General features: G+C 41.3%; 1 protein-coding gene across 1 annotated transcript; it reads right to left on the bottom strand.

The window, feature by feature from the left end:
• Positions 1 to 813: 813 nt before the first annotated feature.
• LOC111220435 (ankyrin repeat and fibronectin type-III domain-containing protein 1-like) lies at positions 814 to 22,933 on the bottom strand. Its single transcript, XM_022743523.1, has 14 exons — positions 22,730 to 22,933; positions 22,237 to 22,444; positions 18,696 to 18,893; positions 12,298 to 12,411; positions 11,985 to 12,082; positions 10,665 to 10,755; positions 7,237 to 7,344; positions 4,702 to 4,801; positions 4,302 to 4,434; positions 3,943 to 4,062; positions 3,538 to 3,753; positions 2,244 to 2,410; positions 1,893 to 2,043; positions 814 to 990 (listed from the first exon to the last, which is right to left on the bottom strand). Exons 1-14 carry the CDS (start codon positions 22,931 to 22,933, stop codon positions 814 to 816), a joined length of 2,085 nt encoding a protein of 694 aa, XP_022599244.1.
• Between the last annotated feature and the right edge of the window lie 1,263 nt (positions 22,934 to 24,196).

The raw sequence follows: 24,196 nt of genomic DNA, 5'->3' as shown, positions 1-24,196 counted from the left end.
GCAAAATCTACAGGGTATGAAAAAAATAACTTGATAAGTCATTTTTGTAAGTTGCATGTGAAATCCTACTTTTATAACAGTATCATGTAAACGCAGATTCAAACATGTTTGTAGGCTGATTCTGGTCTGACCTGAGTGCTTGCGGCAGGGTTCGGGTGAAGGCATGGGAGAGGGCATGAAGTCTGGTTGAGAGGAGGTGGAGGGAGGCTTTTCAGGCATCACTTCTTTGGAGAAGTCAATTATCCAGCTTATGGAGATGCCTCCTGTTGGCTGCTTGTAGCGGGCGTACTGCAAGGCGTCCATAATCCACCTCGCATCCCGCCACACCTCCTCCATTTGCTGTTGTACAGTCAATAAGATCAGAACAGTCCATCTCAGTAGCAGAACAACGGATTCATTTGGCTCCAACTCGCTAGAAATGACTGAGCGTAGATGTTTTAAACCCAGAATACAAACTGTAGTCCTGCAGTAAATAGTTGCTACACATACCAGACTTCAGAGGAGTATGTTGTATTACTTTACAGGCTGGCTGGTCCTACCTGCATGTGTTCTTGGACCTGCTGGTGTTTCTTCTTAGCAGCAAGCAGCTCAGCCTCAGAAAAGGCCTCTCTTAGCGCCTGCTGGGACATGAGTGACTCCAGCTCCAGCAACGCCGACACTCTGCAGTACTGTCCGATAAAACTGGGGCAATAGGCATTAAAATGGACTGTGGGAGAAAGGGAAGCCAGTAGGAAAAAAGACAGTAAAACACTGTGCCAGTAAATACTTGTGTATATATAATGTTTTATATATATTGTCCCCATTTCTTCTTGTCTACTGACCGAGTTCAAAGATCTGCAGCGGCAGGGTGAGGAAGCCAGAGCGGGGAGAGTATGGGTTGTTCTGACCCGGGGCTGTGCACACTTCATCTGAAGGTGGTAGGAGCAACAAGAAGGACACTTTCTCCCCAAACTCCACAACCTCCTGGCTGTAAATACGGAAGTCCTGCGCCTAGACACACAGACACAGGTGAGCTCAGTGGGCCTATGTAAGTCTGACCTTAAGGCAGAAGCAAAATACTGACATCGTGTCCATTGAGATCTTCATCTTTAGCTTGATAGGTCATTCTCATTCTTTAAGATGATGTTTTTAATGCCGTCTCTGCCTTTATTTGATGGATTGTAGTAAAGATTGAGTCCCTGCTTGCGTTCAAACTGCAGATGTCACAGTTACAGTGTATGGATCATAGACTTCTAGGCCACCATGAAGTCAGTCTTTACTCATTTAAGTATCTTGAAAGTAGAACCAGACGCTCGATAGTGGAATGAGAAGTAAGGAATATGGCAACTTCATGGTTTGCTATAATTAGAGGTTATTACATATCAGTAATACACTGTTTGGCTCTATTGTGGAACAAGTCAAGGGTAAAAGTATCTTAGTGCTAAAGCAATATTTGTTGTTTTTAAGCTTTTTTAACATCCACCCATCTGGAAACAACATATTTAAGGTTTCAGGTCTACATTCTGATAATAGTCTTATCTGTCCATCCATATATTAATATACTGAATATATTCATGTTTATATTCATGTCACTTTTCATAGTACTTGGTAGCAGTGTCCCCTGGGTGGAAGAGTGGGTGGTAAAAGAGTTAAGCCAAATGGACAATGATTACTGTTGTGCTGGAATTCAAACCGTGTTCTTTTATAGAAATCATGTAGAATTAGTGGTCTAACCAGAACTGGCTGAATATCCTTTGGAATCATTTTCACTGCTTTGAGCTCTTGCTACTGCCTGCCTCTGGAACTTGGCTTCTTTCAACTGGTTCCATGGTATCAGTCAAATGTATTCTTCACAAAGTACAAAAGCTTGTATTCTAACTAGTCTAACAGTTGGACTCTGGTCTAACCCTGACCTGATTGCCAGGGACATTGATGTGGGCCATCAGGTCCTTGATGGCGCTGCGCAGGTCCTGTAGGAGGCGATGTGGAGCACTCTGTACATCATGGTCCATTTCTGTGGACTCCTCGAGAGAGCTGAGGGCCTGCAGCCACTGCCACTCCTCTCTGAACCCAACACATGTGTAAAACACAGTCACAGGAATGTAAGCAAAGCCTAAGTCCATGTGCAGGTATCTTTTTCATTTGTTTGGCAAGTTTAGTCAGGTGTCTGGTGAAAACTCCTGACTTTCAAACAAACACACAATTTCAACCAACTGCACCACATGATCATCCCAACTACATTGAATTGGCCATTTGTTCCCCACCTGGACACGTTGCTGTTGTCCCGAATTTTTGTGTGACAGAGGACGTTGGGGAGTTTCTGAGGCACCAGCGCTCTGATCTGCTCCACTGATGTACACAGCTTCAGGTAGCCCAGGTACAAGCCTGGAGACAACAGCTTCCTGCTCCGTCTGTGATACGCCAGCTTCTCCTGGGAACAGCAGGTGGATAGAAACTAGGTAAGAGGATGGATGATCACTGCTGGCTGGGGTTGATTGTGCTGCAATAATGATTCTAATTTTGTCTCTATAAGCATCCTCACATTCATTTAAATGATTTGATTTTCATGCTTTCCCGTTGTTAGTCCTTGAGAGACTTCAGTCTAAAGTTGTTCCAACATGTTTAAAGTGGAAGTCAGTACTGCGAAATCTGCCCATCAGCACATTTTTATGTATTTCATCATACAATTTGTTCATAACTGGCCACAAAACAAATATTTCAGTCAACTGTGGTTTTGCCAAAGGGAGTCTCCACTATTGTTTTGGAACCACAAGGACAAACCGACTTACACTGGAGACAAAACAGCGTTGCAACAATGGTATCAAGTTTACCGGGCTATATAGACAAAATCAACTTGTGGTTTGCTTCCAGCTTGTAGCCGTTGTGAACGAAACAGCCACACAGTGTTAGTTACAAAACACAAAACAACAACAATTTGCTAGATTATCATCATCATGTCCACCACGCTGAGATTCAAAACAAAACACCAACGCCTCCATGAACAGCTTTAAAGGTGAAGTGACTTTGAGATGATTAACATTCATGTTGGGTTGGCAGGGATTCAAGATTTGACCTGAAATCCGGCATTTTAATTAATATAACAGCAAGTCAGTTCAATATGTGTCTTTACAAAGGAGGTGGCAAATGGAAGCGGAGAGAGATGATTAATGTTTGTCTAAATAAAGAGTGTCTGCACAAGCAGCACTCGTAATTGGAAGCACATTTCAATTTACTGTCCTATTGTCTCAGCCACGGAGCCTCACGTTTACTGGTTTTCTGTGAATGAGAGTTTAAAAACATTACAGCAATTTCAATAAATAAATGTTTTCCAGTGATTATGGGCATTTTGTTGTTGACAAAGTGCCTTACACTACACTGTTTCATCTTGCTAAATCGCCGGGTAACAGAAAAATGCAAAGAATGAGCCTGATAAAAACCATAACCACTGCTGACAAACCCTCCTACCATTCCTAAATGCCGTGGAAACAGCCTGTCTCCAAAACAAAAGCAAAAATAACTGATTTTCCAAAACTGAACTTCTCTTCCAGTTGGACTCACATGGAGTGTGATGAGGAGCATGTCCAAGGCGGTGGGCTCCTCAGGCGATGAGATGGACTTGCGTTGGAGCTGGAGTTTACAAAGCTGCGTCCAGCGTACCCCATCCAGGTTGGGACAGGCACTCATATCCTTTAGAAGCACCAGCAGGGCGTTACCATGCTTATCTTTGATTGGCTCAAGATACACCTGACCAAGGTCCTGGGTTCCCAGCATTCCCTGAGAAAAGACATCAGATAATAACTACTACTTCTTTTTGTTTCCAGCAGAGGGACAAAGGCACAGAATGAGGGTATATATTCACAAAAAATCTCTCAGACTAGTATATACACAGTTACCACAACTGCCACAATTTCCTTTACACATAGTTTGAAACACTAAGTGTGAGTCTACTGAGCACTGCATTACCTGTAGATGGGAGACAGCCTGCAGCATCTTGAGGCGTGTCTGCAGAGTACAGGAACAGGACGACTGGGAGGGACTGAGACACTGCTGCAGCCAGGGAATCTCCTCCCACAGGTAGGACACCTGGTGCATGCACACAAACAGCACCACACAATTACTACACATTAACTAGCATAATCCTATGCAACAATTAATGTTTATTAGTTCATTAACTTGACGCTTATTTCCATAGTTTTTATCCGTTATTTATCCACGAAGATGGTATTAATGGGTTTTCAGTGGGTCTGAGAAATCTGTCAAATTTTGTTGGTGTGTGTTTTTTTTTTCTCTCTCTCTCTCCTCCTTGGATTCTGGCTGTCTACCTTGGTGAACCAGAGGAAGTCCTGCATGAGTGAACTGGAGTAGGAATCTTCAACCTCCACAATAGGAATCTGATCCTCTGGCGTCACCAACACGTTATCATCTCTGTAGAATATGGACGTCAGATAGAGACCTCTGGAAAGTAACAAAGGAAAAGTGCATGTTTTACAGTAGAAGCACTATAGATGCATTCGTTATAGCAAACTAAACACACATCATTAAAAATGTGATAATTGGACCTAAATGTTAGCTGCTGGCATGGAAATCATGACACACATTCATTATTGATATTCAATAATGAATATCATGTGTTCTGTGCTAAATGAATCCTCAATGAAAACATGTACAAGTATTTACGATTCCATTCATTTTCAGAGAAAGAAAGACAGAAAGATGATCAACCTTTTCAAACTTTTTACAAATTTGCTGGTGGGTTGGAAGAGGTGGCGCAGGCTTTTGGATACCGAGTGCTTCCTGCCTTGTGGTGGGGCTTTGCACTGCTCTGTGCGGACAAGACGGAGAAAAGAGAAAGGATTTCGTTAATCTCATAGCAACAGAATAACTGAGTCAGTATAGTGATACTCTTGATGCTGAAAATCAGGGCACTTATGGGCGACTGTTGTCCAAATTTCTCGCTAGCACCAATGAATACCCCTGTCCTGACAAACTCTAGACACATCTCTTCCACTGACAGGCCGTTACTTAATTGACAACAGACTTGACACGTCCAACAACACGGTTAGAGGGGGAATGTTTTTCGACATTTCATGCGCTCCAGTGGCACGGCACCATTTGACAGTCATGCTGGCTGCCAGCAGCAGACTATGGGCCTTGAGGGAACCACTAGCTCTCAAGTCCCAGAGGAACACTAACTGTGTGTATACGTATGTGTGTGTGTGTTTACCTGCACATACTATAGCTGCTGGAGCATGGCATGTCTTGAGCTATAGCCATATGAGTGGAGCCAAGGAGCTGTAGTAATTTGTGTGTGTGTGTGTCTGTATGTGTCTTAACCCTTTGCCACTCACTGACAGGGAGGTCAGTTAAGTCTGTGGGGACATGTTTATTTTTAGTGGGCCTGGAGGGGGTTGGAGGCGAGAGAGGGAGGTGTGTGTATATATGTATGTGTGTGTTTGTGTGGGCGCCTGTTGGTGAGATAACGCACCTCCCAACTCATTAGAAACCTCGAGTCCCAAAACCTTCACAGATTCCCTCCCCTCTCCTCCCCTCCCAGGTGATCTTACTCCAGCCCCAGGCCACTTAAAGTCAATAAATCCCCCCATTCAGGACTCGAAAAGAACTAATTTTCTCTTCAGGTGGAAGAGTCGAGGTGGAGTAACAAGGAAAAACAGCGCCCCTCGACCCCTCTCACCTCCCCAAATTTCTCTCCACTTGCGAGTCTGTGCAGCTCCAGTCCTCCTGGCCTCAGTCCCTGTTTGACACTGAGTAAGACAGACAAGTAGGGCCGACTGCCTGTGTTAGTCAAGGCCTCTTTCAAAGTTTAATTAATAGTGTTTGGACAAGAGAGAGAAGGTGGCATGGGCTATGAGCCGGGCTGCGATGGGGGTGCGTACATGGTCATGTGGAAAGGTGGGGGGTGGGGGGGGCAGAGTTGAAAGTGAGTATGTTCATGAATATTTGTGTCTGTTCATGTACATGTGTATCTATGTGTCTGCCTGTCTATCTTTCCGTGTGTATATGTATGGACAGTAGACAGGACGACTGGCGGGCTGTGGGGGGTGCAGAGGAAGGGGGAAGGGTGGGGGGTGGGGGCAGCAGTAGTCAGTGTTAATTTATGCCTTGTCCTGACTCCAGCCCAAGACTTTTCTCTTACAGAAATAACAAACATGACCCCGGGACACGCCACCTTGGCTACCGTGCCTGAACTCTCATGCTCAATCAGTCGCCGTCTGAAGAAGCAAGAGCCACTCAATACTGACTATTATACTGCGTCTTGCTCTATGGCAAATATGGTCTGGCCACAGTGGACAATAGTAAGTGGGCGAGTGTGTTTGGGCATTTGGGTGTGAGAGAAAAAGAGAGACGACTTGCGCAATGCTAAATGCAGTTTGCCGTCATGTAAAAAAGTCAGTGTGGACAGGTTTTGACACTTATGGGACCGACTTACAGCCAGCAGTGTTTGGAGATATAAACAGCTTGAGTGTGAGAGAGGCTGATCTGCATTTTGTCACAGAGAGAGAGAGGTTTTCAACAGAGGAAGGGCTGAGTCATGGAAAGACGCATAAGGGGGTGGAGGGGTTGTTGAGACGGGGGTGGGGTGGGGGGTATTATTTTTGAGGTGGCATGCTGTCTTAGGGTGAATGGCCCCCGAAGTACTTGTCGTGCCTGAGATTGTAAAGTGTCTGTCAAGGTGAGATGAAACACAGCAATTGGTGAGACGTGTTACACCTGCGAGCCGAACCGTCCGTTGCTCGTGTTCGTGTTTGTTTACACCGAGAATATTTCTGAAACATGAACTAGACGGTGGCTAAAAATTCAGATGTGTTTGTTTAAGATGTGACAGGCGTAGTGAAAACGACAGAAGCTCGGGTTAATGTCAGAAGCTCATACCACAGTTCAGGGTACATTTCACTTCAGCTTCAACTTTAACTCAACTGATACCAGTACTGATCTTAAGGTTAGGGTCAAGTGTATTTGTAGTCATGTAGTCTCAAGTTGTTATTCTACCTAAGAATTTACTGCATGTAATTCCATAGTTAAAGCCAATGGTAGTTTTAGACATATAGTATGGTAGATATAACATGTGCTCATATTTAGTTCAATGAGTACATCAAGTCACTATCACCATCAGGTTTCAGGGTTTGGGTTTCACCCGGGGTCAACACACACCGTCACGCAAACTGCTAAAGCTCTCATATGACTCTTCAGTCTTGTAGGTAAACATGCTCATCAAATCGATCAAAAAGCTGTTGATACCATGGCAGACACAGTGGCGGTGAGCTTCTTTTATCTGGCCGAGTAGCTGGTCTAATGCCTCCTTCTGGCCTCTTTGCCGTGGAGCTCTGCCGTCGATGTCCCTCCAGCCTGCAGACATTAGGAGAGAAAATATCAGAAGAGTGACCACGCAAAGTTCTGTTCTGTTTTCAAGATTCATAGTGCAGATATAGACACACTGTGTGTATCCTGTTATGCCCTAGTTGTAAGATAACTAAATAACTAACAACAATAACAATAACTAAAACTTGTACAGACATCCGTGGTCCCCAGAGCATCACTCCTACTGACTTTGATGATTTCCTGACTTTTCTACTTGCACCATCATGAGGCTGACATGTTTGTGAAATATTTTGGCGAAACGTCTCGACAACTATCGGATGGATTGCCATTATATTTCATACAGACGTCCATGTTCCCCTTATGTTGACTTGTAATAACATTGTTTCACTATCCTCAAGACAAAATTTAAACTTAAGATATTTGCAAGACTGTGCAGTGCTAATTAGCAAATGCTAGAGTAATAACATGCCAGGCTAAGATGGTGAACATTATACCTTTACCTCTCATTAAACCCACACAGTAGCATTGTCATTGTGAGCATGTTAGCATGCTGTTGTTGTTATTTAGCTGACTGCTGATTTAAGGTTAAAGTTTCAAACAGTTTACAGTTCACTCAATGTAACACTGTACATGCCTCTGAGCTGACATATAGGATTGCCGGTTGTACGGCCGATCATGCAGACTAAGTGTTTATAACAGGTATTAGACATAGCCTTCTCAGTATTTATCATAAAGTCCAAATGGCAGTTTGAACTGAACTGGAAGAAAGACAGGTCCTTCTTTTGACTGTAGATCAGTCCAGAGGCGAATTCTTTTTATACGAATAAAGACACATCAGCCAACGTTGACTACTGAGAGTCCTTTCCTTGTTTTTTAGTGTGCAAGGTTTTTAAGATTTGTATTACAGACAGGTTGCTACTGGTGGAAGCGTGCAGTTTTTGGCCAGTATCGCGCTCACAGTGGAATGTTTGAATACATCACCATCATTTGGTTTATTTGAAATTGCTGAACCTGGATCTATGGACCATGGAGCAATAACTTTGCTGAGATGAAAATAAACTTGACTTCTTGTTTGAACTTAAATGGAAAACTTGTTCATTTGAAGCATGCGTCAGAATCACACTACTCAGCAACAAGCTCCTAGAGACCATTTAAGTTATGAAATACTCAAAATACATGTTAATGTGTTTTCTTTCTTTTGGTGGTTTTCATTGTAGTAAAAATAGCAGTCGTCTAGATTATACTTGGCTGATTTGACACTTTCACTATTGTATGGCTATACCGTGTTGACGCATACATCAGTGGGACTCCAGCTGAGGTCAGTCAGAGGATTGGGAGGGGGTTAATCAAATTCTGCCTGGGACCCCTAAAAATCCTTGGGCTGGCTCTGTTCCTGAGGCTTCCAATCATAGGAGAGTGAGGTGTGTGAGACGGACCACTTCTCAAACAGGTCCAGTGTGTGTACTATAGGAAACAGCACCCACCCCAGTGTGAGAAAGCTGTGGTTGGCTGACAGACAGACCCACTGAGCACCAGTGCAACTGGCTGCCCCGCACATATTTGGGTTGAGATGTCAGTGCACACACACACACACACACACACACACACACACACACACACACACACACACACACACACACACACACACACACACACACGTACTCAGACACACAAACACAGTGTGGCTGGCCCAGTGACAGAGAGTAAGTAACACAACGCACATCATGCTACTGCTTTCAAAAGCTAAAGACTCTGAATATACCATCACTGTCATGCGACCTCAGACTCCTTTTATTCCTCTTTGTGTTTTTCTTCCTGTGTTTTGTGTTCCTCTTTCCTAGTCAAATAGACAAACTTACTAACACTCCATCACAAAAACACTGAAACAGACACACCACACTTTCCCTTCCCTTCTCACAGATGACCAGCTCCGCAGAAAACGATTCCTCAAAACATTCTGCCTCCTGTGTTAGCTAGCCAGCATCCCTGCTTGCTCACTGGAGGATGTGTCAGCGATAACCCCCCTCCCCCCTACCACCATCACCCACCACCCACCCCCCCATCACCCCCACCCCAACTCCCTCTCCTGGAGCCCCCCGGAGGGCGCGTGGGGCTGAAACACGGTGAGCTCTATTCCCGGAAAGGTGCCTGTCCCGACAGGACAAGCGGGCCCTTTAATGGGCGTCCATGGGCCGGTATAAGGCCCCCACTGTTGGGGCCGCGCCGCGCGCTACAGCACAGACATGCAAATATTTCCAGTGGTAGGCCCAAATGGAAAACACAAACACGCAACATCGAAATTAGCTCCGAGAGAGGGAGGGAGGTGGGAGAGAGGGAGGTGGACAGTAGAAAAAAAGAGAGGGAAAGCCCAGTTTCTTAAAATGAAGACACACACACACACACAGACACACACACATGCACACTTGCTGAAAAACATGGTGTGCTGATGAGGACAAACATGTCCATGTGTTCCCCAGATGTGCAATGAGTGTGCCAACACACCCACAATCACAGTACCTATGTTCACTCTCTTATAGTAGGTGTGTACCAACTGAAGAGAATCATTTCATAAATCAGAAATACATTCATTATTTCGCACTAAATTAATTAATGTCCTTACAAACCAACAAATGTAATCTTATCGTCTACAGATCTACAAAAGAAATTCAAAAACCTCGTCTGCCGCTTGTAACTTATTTGAGAACCTCAAAGATAGATAGATAGATAGATAGATAGATAGATGGGAGAGCGAGGGTCAGAGCTGCTGTGGTGAGTCAACACCTCAGCTGTTGTTGCACATGACTTCACGGTTAACTTCTTGGCTGAACCCGGGCAGCTTCTTCTGCCAGCCAGCCCCAAACACCATCCTGAGGCTATGGTTACACTCACTGACGTCCACAGTGGGGGTCCCAAAACCCACCCAGCCTGCTGGCAGAGGAGGGCCCAGCTGTCCCCCCCCCCCCCCCTTAATATTGTCAAAGCAACATTGGAATGACGTTAGAATAACCAAATCAATTGAGCGGATGTGAAATGATGCAATGTCCAAGTCCCTTTATGTGTGGGAAAGCTATGAGAGATTGTATCATTCATGCAGGACACACACACACACACACACACACACACACACACACACACACACACACACACACACACACACACACAGCTTTTCAGCTATGTCCTGTGTGAAAACTATTTTACACTGGTGTTCATTTAGTGAGGCAAGCCAAAACCCTTCAGGGGCAATTGTTTGGAGCTGTTGTTAACTGGAAGTTTTATGTTTTGTTTTATGTAAAATTTAGGGCACATGCGTGAACATACACATATGCGAACACAAAGTGGAGACTTACTGGAAGGTGCAGCGCAGGCAGGGGTGGAAACTAGTGGAGGCCCCCAGCCCTTCATGTTGTAGGCTGACACCTGGACATAGTAATGGGTCCCCTGGAAGGACAGGACACATGACAGTCAAGGCACAATTTGGTTGCACACAGCTATGACCGAAAAGGAAAGTGCATCTGTAAATGTGCGTATAGGTGTAAAACCATACATGTTTGTGCGTGGTTAAGTGCATCTCTTTGTCTCTGTTACTCCTCATATTGTGTATGTGTGTGTCTATGTGCAAGGGAGGGTGAAGGGCCTATCAAGAAGCTCTGTCTGTCTCTGTGCCCAGTGTGCAGACAGCAGGCCTATGTCTCTCCTTTCTCAGCCAGATCAATCAAACCAGCCGCCGACACTTCCTGACCTCGCCTTGACCCCTGTCATGTGACAGGAGTGAGCTTTGGCTGGCAGCAGGGGTCTTAAAGCAGGGGGAAGGGGTTTCTCCCACACAATAACAAACAACCAGTGGAGTGTCCATTTGTCTACGTGCCCGCTTAAAAATGCCAAACATAAATCAGGTGGCAGGCAACCAAGCTGCTCTTTTTATCATTTTGGAGGCTGTTTTGCAACTGTTGCTTATGAATGGTCAGGAGCCAAGACTTTCAAAAAACAAATAAGCCACGTTGTCCAATTGTGTTTTGAGCAGGGCCATAAGTCTTTCACCCCCATCATTTGGGACTGATGGTGAGTACGACTTGTGTGTCTGGGTTGATGTATGTAATAAAGAAGAGACACTAGGGAAATGCATTCAAATGTCACCTAGGCAAACACCTCAAGCTAACATGTAAATAATATCAGGAGCCTTAATGTGGGAGAATAGCTTCTAAATTTTTTTATCGGTCAGCACCAACAGCTGGAGAAGCTAGAGTTTAGTGGTTCTTTGTGTTGCTTTGTCACAAATAAACTACCATATAAATCATGATTGTAGCCTTTTTATCTGTTAGTTGTTAGAAACTGAGGTAGGAACAGAGGAAATAAGTCTACTTGACGAGCTTCATATGAAGATGGTTTTATGTGCAGGGGTGTAAGGGAGGATAAATACACATGGATAGATTTTCTATCCAGGAAACCTTCAAAATAAGTCAAATTTATTTTCAGTTTAGCAGCTCCTGGTGTTTCCTCTTGACAGCATCACATTGAAGAGATTTATATAAATGTGAAACAAAAAAAATCCAGAATCTGAAACAAAAGACTCTTCCTGATTCATCCTGACTGATTGATCATACTAAAAGCTGAACAGCATTTCAGACCATCAGTAACATAGTGGAGAGAGAAATTCTGGCAGAACGTACAGAAGTGAGTCCACTGATGTTGCACTGCAGCAGAGTGCTGTCAGCCACCACCATCTCACCCAGCAAAGGACTGAAGGATGGAGCATTGCTCCAGCTCACTGCAAATGCACACAAACACACACACAAACACTTTTTTAACATGTCTTATATTATAACCCTGATAACCTTGATAATAAAAAACATAAATTAGTATTGGTCAATGCCCAGAAGGCATTATTTTTTACTTAAGTTTTGACATTTCATTTAGCACCAGAGATTTACACACAGTGATACTAAACGTAAATGAAGCAATGGGACGGGCACAGTGACTGACCTTTGTACTTGGTAACCACAGCAGAGTTGACACAGAGAGGTTCCTGGAAGTCCACCCTTAGACTGGTGCTGCTGCTGACAGACAGGCGGACTACACTGGGAGCGTCTGGAGGGTCTGAGGAGGCAGAGAGAGAGAGTTGGTCAAGTAAATAAGTAGAGAGACAGACGGGTAAACACAAGCTGACTAAGGTGCTATGTGACACATTATAACCGTTACAAAGAAGCAGTTTCAATTTCTGAAGTGTAAAAGGTTTGAAAAGTGTCACGTAGCGGATGCTTGTGAAATTGAAGCAATTTACAGTCAGTAATGGATGGAAATTACAATAAAGTCACAGAGTTATCGTATAAACACTGTTTATGTATGTGCAGTATAGCCTATATATGTAAAAATTACATGTGAAACCTGTTAGAAATTGAAACAATATCATATATTGACATATATGTCTTCCTAATAGAAACATGTATTTTAGTATGTGTGTTTATATTAAATGATTATATTGTAGACATATGTTACATAAATATATATGTATCAATCCCAAAGCCTATAAGTATATGTTCATTATATATGTGAATATAAAAGATGTACATGTATGTTTAAATTTAACATATAAACATGTTGTTTTAATAAAGTTGGATTTTACTATGAGTATTTCATATATGTTATAAACTGATATCTTCATATATACAGAGGATGTATATATGTTATAATAATATACCCTCTTATAGATGACAAATATGATAACATCACTCTTGATATAGGGACGAATATGTAATATATAGTACATATGTCAGAACTCATAGTGTAGTGTAGTATAGTAAAGCATAAAAAAGCCATAATATAGTAAGGAATGAAAAACATAAAAAAACATCATAGTATAGTAAGGCATACAAATGTAGTAGTATAGAAGGCATGAAAATGTAAAAAAACATCATACTATATGGTAAGGTATGAAAAAGTCAAAGAATATCATAGTATGGAAAGGCATAAAATGTCAGGAAAACGTCATAGTATAATGAGGTATAAAGACGTGAAAAAATGTCATAGTATAGGAAGGCATAAAAACATAAAAAAATGTCATAGTATAGTAAGGCATAAAAACGTCATAGTATAGTAAGGCATATAAACGTCATAGTATAGTAAGGCATATAAACGTCATAGTATAGTAAGGCATATAAACGTCATAGTATAGTAAGGCATATAAACGTCATAGTATAGTAAGGCATATAAACGTCATAGTATAGTAAGGCATATAAACGTCATAGTATAGTAAGGCATATAAACGTCATAGTATAGTAAGGCATATAAACGTCATAGTATAGTAAGGCATATAAACGTCATAGTATAGTAAGGCATATAAACGTCATAGTATAGTAAGGCATATAAACGTCATAGTATAGTAAGGCATATAAACGTCATAGTATAGTAAGGCATATAAACGTCATAGTATAGTAAGGCATATAAACGTCATAGTATAGTAAGGCATATAAACGTCATAGTATAGTAAGGCATATAAACGTCATAGTATAGTAAGGCATATAAACGTCATAGTATAGTAAGGCATATAAACGTCATAGTATAGTAAGGCATATAAACGTCATAGTATAGTAAGGCATATAAACGTCATAGTATAGTAAGGCATATAAACGTCATAGTATAGTAAGGCATATAAACGTCATAGTATAGTAAGGCATATAAACGTCATAGTATAGTAAGGCATATAAACGTCATAGTATAGTAAGGCATATAAACGTCATAGTATAGTAAGGCATATAAACGTCATAGTATAGTAAGGCATATAAACGTCATAGTATAGTAAGGCATATAAACGTCATAGTATAGTAAGGCATATAAACGTCATAGTATAGTAAGGCATATAAACGTCATAGTATAGTAAGGCATATAAACGTCATAGTATAGTAAGGCATATAAACGTCATAGTATAGTAAGGCATATAAACGTCATAGTATAGTAAGGCATATAAACGTCATAGTATAGTAAGGCATATAAACGTCATAGTATAGTAAGGCATATAAACGTCATAGTATAGTAAGGCATATAAACGTCATAGTATAGTAAGGCATATAAACGTCATAGTATAGTAAGGCATATAAACGTCATAGTATAGTAAGGCATATAAACGTCATAGTATAGTAAGGCATATAAACGTCATAGTATAGTAAGGCATATAAACGTCATAGTATAGTAAGGCATATAAACGTCATAGTATAGTAAGGCATATAAACGTCATAGTATAGTAAGGCATATAAACGTCATAGTATAGTAAGGCATATAAACGTCATAGTATAGTAAGGCATATAAACGTCATAGTATAGTAAGGCATATAAACGTCATAGTATAGTAAGGCATATAAACGTCATAGTATAGTAAGGCATATAAACGTCATAGTATAGTAAGGCATATAAACGTCATAGTATAGTAAGGCATATAAACGTCATAGTATAGTAAGGCATATAAACGTCATAGTATAGTAAGGCATATAAACGTCATAGTATAGTAAGGCATATAAACGTCATAGTATAGTAAGGCATATAAACGTCATAGTATAGTAAGGCATATAAACGTCATAGTATAGTAAGGCATATAAACGTCATAGTATAGTAAGGCATATAAACGTCATAGTATAGTAAGGCATATAAACGTCATAGTATAGTAAGGCATATAAACGTCATAGTATAGTAAGGCATATAAACGTCATAGTATAGTAAGGCATATAAACGTCATAGTATAGTAAGGCATATAAACGTCATAGTATAGTAAGGCATATAAACGTCATAGTATAGTAAGGCATATAAACGTCATAGTATAGTAAGGCATATAAACGTCATAGTATAGTAAGGCATATAAACGTCATAGTATAGTAAGGCATATAAACGTCATAGTATAGTAAGGCATATAAACGTCATAGTATAGTAAGGCATATAAACGTCATAGTATAGTAAGGCATATAAACGTCATAGTATAGTAAGGCATATAAACGTCATAGTATAGTAAGGCATATAAACGTCATAGTATAGTAAGGCATATAAACGTCATAGTATAGTAAGGCATATAAACGTCATAGTATAGTAAGGCATATAAACGTCATAGTATAGTAAGGCATATAAACGTCATAGTATAGTAAGGCATATAAACGTCATAGTATAGTAAGGCATATAAACGTCATAGTATAGTAAGGCATATAAACGTCATAGTATAGTAAGGCATATAAACGTCATAGTATAGTAAGGCATATAAACGTCATAGTATAGTAAGGCATATAAACGTCATAGTATAGTAAGGCATATAAACGTCATAGTATAGTAAGGCATATAAACGTCATAGTATAGTAAGGCATATAAACGTCATAGTATAGTAAGGCATATAAACGTCATAGTATAGTAAGGCATATAAACGTCATAGTATAGTAAGGCATATAAACGTCATAGTATAGTAAGGCATATAAACGTCATAGTATAGTAAGGCATATAAACGTCATAGTATAGTAAGGCATATAAACGTCATAGTATAGTAAGGCATATAAACGTCATAGTATAGTAAGGCATATAAACGTCATAGTATAGTAAGGCATATAAACGTCATAGTATAGTAAGGCATATAAACGTCATAGTATAGTAAGGCATATAAACGTCATAGTATAGTAAGGCATATAAACGTCATAGTATAGTAAGGCATATAAACGTCATAGTATAGTAAGGCATATAAACGTCATAGTATAGTAAGGCATATAAACGTCATAGTATAGTAAGGCATATAAACGTCATAGTATAGTAAGGCATATAAACGTCATAGTATAGTAAGGCATATAAACGTCATAGTATAGTAAGGCATATAAACGTCATAGTATAGTAAGGCATATAAACGTCATAGTATAGTAAGGCATATAAACGTCATAGTATAGTAAGGCATATAAACGTCATAGTATAGTAAGGCATATAAACGTCATAGTATAGTAAGGCATATAAACGTCATAGTATAGTAAGGCATAAAATGTCAAAAAACGTCATAGTATAGTGAGGCATAAAATGTCACAAAAACTTCATAGTATAGGAAGGAAAAAAAATTTGAAAAAACCTCACAGTATAATAAGGAATAAAATATCATAAATACATCATAGTATAGTAAGGTATAAAAACGTCAAAAAATGTCATAGTATACTAAGGCACAGGTGTCACTAATTAACCTAAAGTCGTGTCTCTGGTTTATGGAAGGAAAGCAAAACACCCAGAGAAAACTCATGCAGGCATTGGGAGAACATGCAAACTCCACACAAAAATTTACTCCCGGCCCAAGACTCGAACCCTTAACCTACTGAGTGTGAGGTATCAGCTCAAACCACTCTACCATCATTTTGACCCGTCACCCTTTGATAGTATAGTAACCAATAAAAAACTAATTGCATAAGAAGGTATAATATCGTAAGGCATAAAAACGTCAAAAAACGTCACTGTAAGTCATAAAATGTCATAAAAACATGATAATATTGTAAGCCATAAAAACGCCATAGTATAGGAAGGCATAAAAGGTAAAAAAACGTCATAGTATAGGAAGGCATAAAATGTCACAAAAACGTCTCAAACTGTCATAGTATACTAAGGCATAAAAACGTCATAGTATAGTAAGGCACTGGAGTCACTAATTAACCACAAGATGGTCTTTGGTTTATGGAAAGAAGGCAGAATACCCAGAGAAAACTCATGCAGGCATTGGGAGAACATGCAAAAAATCTCACCCGGCCCAGGATTCGAACCCTCAACTTACTGAGTGTGAGGTATCAGCTCAAACCACTGTACCATCATCTTAAGCCTTCACCAATTAATAGTATAGTGACCGATAAAAAAATCATTGTATAAGAAGGTATACTATCATCATAACATGGTAAGGCATAGAATTTCAAGAAAATGTTTTAGTATAGTGAGGCATAAAAATGTAAAAAAACATCATAGTATAGTAAGGCACAGGTGTCACTAATTAACCTAAAGTCGTGTCTTTGGTTTATGGAAGGAAGGCAAAACACCCGGAGAAAATCCATGCAGGTATTGGGAGAACATGAAAACTCCACACAAAGAGATACTCCTGGCCCGCGACTCGAACCCTAAACCTAATGAGCGTGAGGTATCAGCTCAAACCACTGCACCATCATCTTGACACGTCATTAAGTGACAGTATAGTAACCCATAAAAAATTAACTGTATAAGAATAAGCAGTATAATGTCATCATAATATGGCAAGGCATAAAAACATCAAAAAACATCATAGTAAGGCATAAAATTTCATAAAAAACGGATAGTATTACCATAGTATTGTAAGGCATAGTATAGGAAGGGATAAAAATTCATAAAGACAACATAGTATAGTAAGGCATAAAACGTGAAATATGTCATAGTATAGTATGGCATAAAAACATCATAGTAAAGTAAGGCATAAAAGTCACAGTATACTAAGGTATTGAAGTCGCTAATTAACCTAAGCACCAGCCCGGGGTTTGATCCCTCAGCCTACAGAGTGTGAGGTAACAAGACTAACCACTGTAGCATCATGTTGACCCATAACCAATTCATGGTAGATTAAGGCATAAAAACATCATTGTATAAGAAGGTTTAAAATAGTCATATCATCATAGTATGGTAAGGCATATAAAGTCAAAAAAATGTCATAGTATTAAAAAACCTCAAGAAACATCATAGTACAGTAAGTCATAAAAACATATATAAAGAACTCGTGGGGCATTTGAAGCGCTCTACGGGGCCCCCTGGGTGGGTTCTAAGCAGCTGCTTAGTTCACTTATGCCTTGGACCTCACATCTGTAGTCTGCCATCTTCACAAATTAATGTCAACTTAATCAATACTGAGAGGAGGCCAGGATCTCATTGACTGTGATTGTGAATATAACTCCATAAACATCATTTTGACATGTGGTGTATAATTTCCATCCATGTTCACACAACGTACCTATCAAATTACATAAGTATGTGGAATTATTAAGTAGGGAAAGATCGTTTTTGCATCAAAGAGCAGATTGGTTGGGTGGAAGAGGAGGAGTGTGTGTGAGTGTGTGAGTGTGTGAGTGTGTGTGTGTGTCTGCTTTCACGGGGTGGCTGTCTACTTTGCCACTAAACGTGTCATGAAATGCCTATAAAAAATTAAAGCAGGAATACAGGCGCGTTATGTTTGCACACACACACAGTTGTCTGCTAGGCATCCCAGTGTGGAAGCATTTAACTCAGCCCAGACAGAATGCCAACAGAGAAAAAGGGCTAAAAAAAATGAAAGCCAAAGACAACCGGTGGACTGCTGCGATGATCTGAGCGGCAAACTTCTCCCAACTGTTCAACATGTGAAAAAATCTCTGTAACATCAAAGTTGCCCTGAAGGCTTACTGGCGTGCTCGAAGCCCGTCTGCATGCGTCTGAAGAGTCGGAGCCTCCACTCCCAGGCTTTTAGCTGCCTCTCCCGGTCGGATCCCTCCCGTTCACAGGGCCCCTCGCTCCGCACCTGGGCCTGAAGTTCTGACACCCGCTGCTCGGCCTCCTGCACCAGGGTGGCCAAATGCACTGCTCGGCCCTCCAGACTCACAACTAAGAAACACATGGGAGAGACAACAAGAGAGAAAGAAGTCAATTCATGCCCACTGTATTAAAAGAAAATTACCCTTAGACACATGTTAAAGTGACTCCATTATTTTAAAATGACTCTGACATCCAGAAAATACTTTTATATTCACACATAAAAACAATTGGTAAATAGACGTCAAAGCTGAGCAATGCTGGTCTATAAATCTGAGTGGGCTGTTTTTCCAACCAAGATTCAAAGAGTAAATGCGAAATACTGTGAATGTGAAAAGACGATAGTGAAAGTTCTTAATTAAAAGAAAATTTTCCTGTACAAACTTTACTTTCTTGATTTGAACTATTAAATCTACTAGAACAAAAACTGTGTTCATTAGAATATAATTTACGAGCTCAATCATGGAAGTCAATATTGTGTCGGCTTTACTTTGATCAAGTGCTTCAACAATGCACGTGGCAATACTGATATTGCAAGGAATTGCCTGCAATGTTGCAAATTGCTTTTGCAGGCCACGCTTTTTAATGTCTTTGTTTGCCAAAATGCTGTGGCAGATTCCTCAATAAACTTCATTTAATGTAACTAAGCAGTCCCTCTTTAGAGATGACATCACCTAGAAAATGACACAGAAAATGGGGCAATGAAAGTAAGAGGAGTGAGAGAGGGAGGAGTATTCTTCATATGCGGTTATAAGGGAACACAAAATGGTGGGAACATGCATAGACATCATTTTAAACGGCCATTGTAAAACTATTTTTCCGCAAAACTTGTGGAAAAATGTGTATAACTCATCTATTTATATCGTATACCACAGCCTCGCGCTGCCTCCATCGGAGGAATGTTTTTCTCAAAGGGGGTAGGGTGTTACTAAAACAATGTGAACAATGATGTTTACTTAAACAAAAAACACATCACTATAGTAAATGAGATGTAACACCCAATGAAAATATTCTAATCATGGCTGAGCGGTTAGCGATGGTGGCTGGTGGAGGCGTAACACGAAGATCAAAGGCCTCAATCACGGCAATTGCAAATGCACACAGATCACTCTAAATAAAACTATACAACAGGTAATGTAAAGCTGTTAAGGTCACAAAGGACAGTAGCATACTGTACTTCTTCTTTGGTGGCTGGTCATTCTTGGAGTGTTTGGGACTGGTGTGTGTCTGTGTTTAGTCTGTGTGGTCTGTGTTTGTTCATTGTAGATTCCACTGTTGAGCGTTAGATTCCACTGTTGACAGTAAGTTTAAAGCTCCGTGTCAAAATGTCCATCTGGGTGTTTAATTCTGCGGCTCTCTCTGTGTCTCCTCAGTGGCTGTGAGCTTCTCTTTGAATCCGAGCGTCTTTTCTGGGTGTCAGTTTTGTTGTTCTCTTCAGCCACTTGTGTGAAGACCTGAGGGCCGTTTGTCACTTTTAGAAAGAGGTAAAGTGAACCTGAGTTTTAAGGTCAGGGTTTCAGTTAGGATTGTTGCTGAGGATCCTTGGACGGATAACTGCTGAAGGTCCATGTTGATTTACATTTCCAACCCTTCTAGGCCTAGAAACGGGTCCAGATGCTGTCACCAGTGTGTACGTGTGTCTTGATTTGTCCTTATTTCACATCAAGGCTGGGAGCCTCAACAGGACATTAAAGTGGCTCTGTCGTATTGAGAGCCGTCAAGGGATTTATAACGTGAATATGAAGTTGCTTTAGAGATTTGTTTGATTGTCTTTGTCTGCCCTTGTCTCTCTGGTAACCACACACTGTAAAGTCAAGCACGGCAAATATCAATAAGCATCAAAATCAATTGCTTTCAGAGCTTAAGGAAAAGTCTGCAGCGTCTCTGATGTCAATTCTCCTCAGATGGAGTTTGATTAGTACATGCTTACAAAAACAGAAGGCAAGCCTTTCCTTTCCTTATGTGCTGTTGCTCTCTCTCTCTCTCCCTCTCTCTCTCACACACACACACACACACACACACACACACACACACACACACACACACACACACACACACCACTCACACTCTCTCATGAGTTATTTGGGTTCTGGAGAGAGAGCACAATCAAAGAGCGAACTTCAGTAAACACCACTTTCCATTCAAGTGTTTTCAATTTAATGATACCTTTATAAGATGTCTGGCTCAGCTCTGAAGAAGTGTGTGTGTGTGTGTGTGTGTGTGTGTGTGTGTGTGTGTGTGTGTGTGTGTGTGTGTGTGTGAGTGCGCACAAGTACAAACACAAACAGCCTCGGAGCCTTACTGGCGAGTTCTAATCATTAACAGAAGAAGGGAGCGGAGGCTCAGCAGATCACAGACAGTGAAAAGTGCTCACGAAGATGACTAATATTGCATCATGATTACCACCCCTTCATCGCCTTTAATATGTTTTCACTGCCAAAAGACAACAGAAAGAAATGAGTGAGTTTGTCAATAGTGCGTGGACGAACGCAGTACTAGTGCACATGGTGGAAGATTGTGTTGTTGGTTGTGTGTGCATCGTTGCTTTGGGCAACACCTGCAGTAGCTTTGGTTTTAGCTGATGTTGTGACAGCAGCTTTGGCTTCCATAACAACAGTTGCAGGTTCCCACTGAGCGGCTGCTGAAGCCCAAACAAAGTTTCTGATATCAGCTCTGAGCTCTGCTGAAGACTGAAATCTACAAAAAAAAAATGATTAGAGATCTGTCAGTGGGTGACAGATGTGGTTTTACTCGTATCATTAGCTTGTAAAGGGTACAAGCGGTGATTGGCAGAAGACAACTAACTTTGGTTTTTTCCACACATCACACACGATTCGATTGGCTTAAGGATCAGGCAAATCAACAAGCTTCCTGCTGAAAGCCAAGGTAGCATTTGCTATGGTGTGACTCACCTGTGGGCAAGCCAAAGTTATATTAGCAAAAGAAAAAAGCTTGTCAAAATTTACAAGGAAAAAACATGAATACATGAGAGAAACATTACTCTTATTAGTACAGCGATTATGTGGTGGTGACCCCAGAAGGGATTTTGGACATTTTCTACAGAACAAAAGATGAATAGAGTGACTACACTCAATTGTATGTAATGATTATCTCTGTATAACCGTATGGACTGTAATAAGAGGCTTAATCGGAGCTTTGGGAACTTTGCATGATCTCCCTTTAAAATATGTTTCAGGTTTTATTCCAGTGTGTTAATCAATTATAGAAAATGAATACACTCCAGGAAGTAGGTGTTTGTGCTATGATATAATGACAAATTTGTTACCTCCATTGTGTGTGTGCGTGTGTGTGTGTGTGTGTGTGTGTGTGTGTGTGTGTGTGCGTGTTGCATGTGTCCACTCTCTGCTTCATCACCATATTAGATATAACTTTCACATAGGGATCCTCTACTCACAGTGGGGACTCTCCTTGGCACCGGCTCGCAGGAGCAGCTTGGCCATGGGCACGTTGTTGGTCATGATGGCGATGTCGAGCGGCAGGAGGCCCTCGCTGTTTGGAGTGTTGAGGTCCAGCTCTTCCAGACTGTACTGGGAGAGAAGCAGCTGTACCAAGTCCAACTCCTGGTGCTCCACTGCCTCAAACAACGCTTCATTACTCTGGAACTGCGACACAAACACAGTTCACATGGAGTTGAATGGGAAAGCTCTTTGAGACATTTTAGTTTTTATCAGTGAATGTTCAGCATTGTAATCATGTGCAACCTGCTCCCCCTACAGACACCCACAATGCCTCTCTCTAAACACTTGCTACAATAGTTAGATAGGTGGGTGTGTGATCTTACTACCTGAGCTTCTCTAACTATCTCAAGTATATGTTTTCCCTGCCTATTTTTAGACTACAATGTTCCTGGGCTTGTTATTTTTTCCTTTTCTCTCTCTCTGACTTACTATGGTGGTTTTGCGCAGCCTCTCCTTGTCTCCTCCCCGTCCTGACACCACACTGTCCTCCAGGGCAGGGGGGTTGGTGCCCACACGGAACTTTCCAGACAAGTTGCGGTATAGGCGGCGAGCCGCGCTTGGCGAGGACAGGCTGGCTGACTTGCGGGCTGGGGCCGGCTGGTGGGCCTGGTCCCCCCTCATGGGCTGCGTCATCTTGGCCGAGTCAGCCCTGGAGGAGAAACAGGTGGGAAGAGAAAAAAGAAGTGAAATATGACATTTCATACAACACATGGACCATGTGATCTCTTTTCGCACATTATAAGACTTTACATCTTTAGAAAAGATCCCAGGGCTCACGGCCAAATGCTAAAGTGCAAGAGTTCCAAAAGTGAGAACAGGGCACACTTAGGTTCTGAAAAGTATTATTTAAAAACCAAACTTTCAGCCTCCAGAGCTTCATTGTGACCTGATGCCCCAGTGACGGTATAGTCACTGGAAATTTGGCATGCCAAGTAGTTTCTTTTTTTTCTATAAAGTTATTTTTTGGGCATTTTTTGCCTTCATTCTGATAGCACACGGAGAGAAAGACAGAAAGGTCAGGGAGAGAGAGAGGGGATGACATGCAGCAAAGGGACACGGGCCGAACTCAAACCCGGCCCGCTGCGGTTAGGACTAAGCCTATGTGGTACGCACTCTACCAGGTGAGCCACCGTGGCGCCCCATGCCAAGTAGTGTCTTGGTGACAGGCTATTCAGCAACCAAGTTTAGATTGTGGCTCTGGAAAACAGCACCAGAAATTCATAGGGCTGAATGTGGCAATACTGTTTTAAGTGCCAAGGCATCAGGGTCTTACATGACTCACATTGTACTATATAACAGCTCCACATATCATTGTTGAAACACATTTAATGCCTAGTGTTGATGTAACAGTATGTATGGCAGTGCTGTCAAGATTTTTGGATTGTAACCCCTTGAAGCAAAGCAATGTCCACTCATGACCTCCTATCACACACTGCGTATGAAGGATGGTGAACAGCTAATCTAAGGTTTATTTTGCCGTTTTAGTTTTTCTAACATTATCTGGAAAAAAAAAGCGGGATCCAAAACGTGGTTATCAAAGGAACAACACATTTACATAATTGTTTTTTTTTTTAATCCCGTTAATACCGGAACCCCCCAAAATGATCTTCCTTCCCCCTGGGAGGCAGATCCAAACACCTGGCTGAGAGCCGCTGATCTATGGCATGGTGATAAATGACAATGATCTGCCAGATGGACACCATGTTGGCATATGAGTCATCCTGCACTGGCAATGTCAGCCTGGTAGCCAGTTTGCAAGCGCTGTTCTGAAACAAGCATCTCTTGCCACTGGCGTCTTGGCATCACTGGTATGATGACTATGCTGCTTCTCTCCATTCTGCCATGGGAACTATGTAGATGATGGTGAGTTTCTAGGGTGAGTCTGGTACATGGCGC

Source organism: Seriola dumerili, unplaced genomic scaffold, assembly GCF_002260705.1.
Source record: "Seriola dumerili isolate Sdu_G_001 unplaced genomic scaffold, Sdu_1.0 BDQW01000068.1, whole genome shotgun sequence".
Lineage (NCBI taxonomy): Eukaryota > Metazoa > Chordata > Actinopteri > Carangiformes > Carangidae > Seriola > Seriola dumerili.
The sequence above is the reverse complement of the archived record's forward strand: the minus strand, read 5'-3'. Positions and strand labels throughout refer to the sequence as shown.

Excerpts from the sequence above, each read along its gene's own strand:
- LOC111220435 (XM_022743523.1), bottom strand. The coding sequence starts at position 22,933 with ATGACGCAGCCCATGAGGGGGGACCAGGCCCACCAGCCGGCCCCAGCC. Across the intron at positions 4,802-7,236 it reads CCGCCACTGTGTCTGCCATG|AGCAGTGCAAAGCCCCACCA; the intron begins GTATCAACAGCT and ends TTGTCCGCACAG. Across the intron at positions 4,063-4,301 it reads ACTTCCTCTGGTTCACCAAG|GTGTCCTACCTGTGGGAGGA; the intron begins GTAGACAGCCAG and ends TGCATGCACCAG.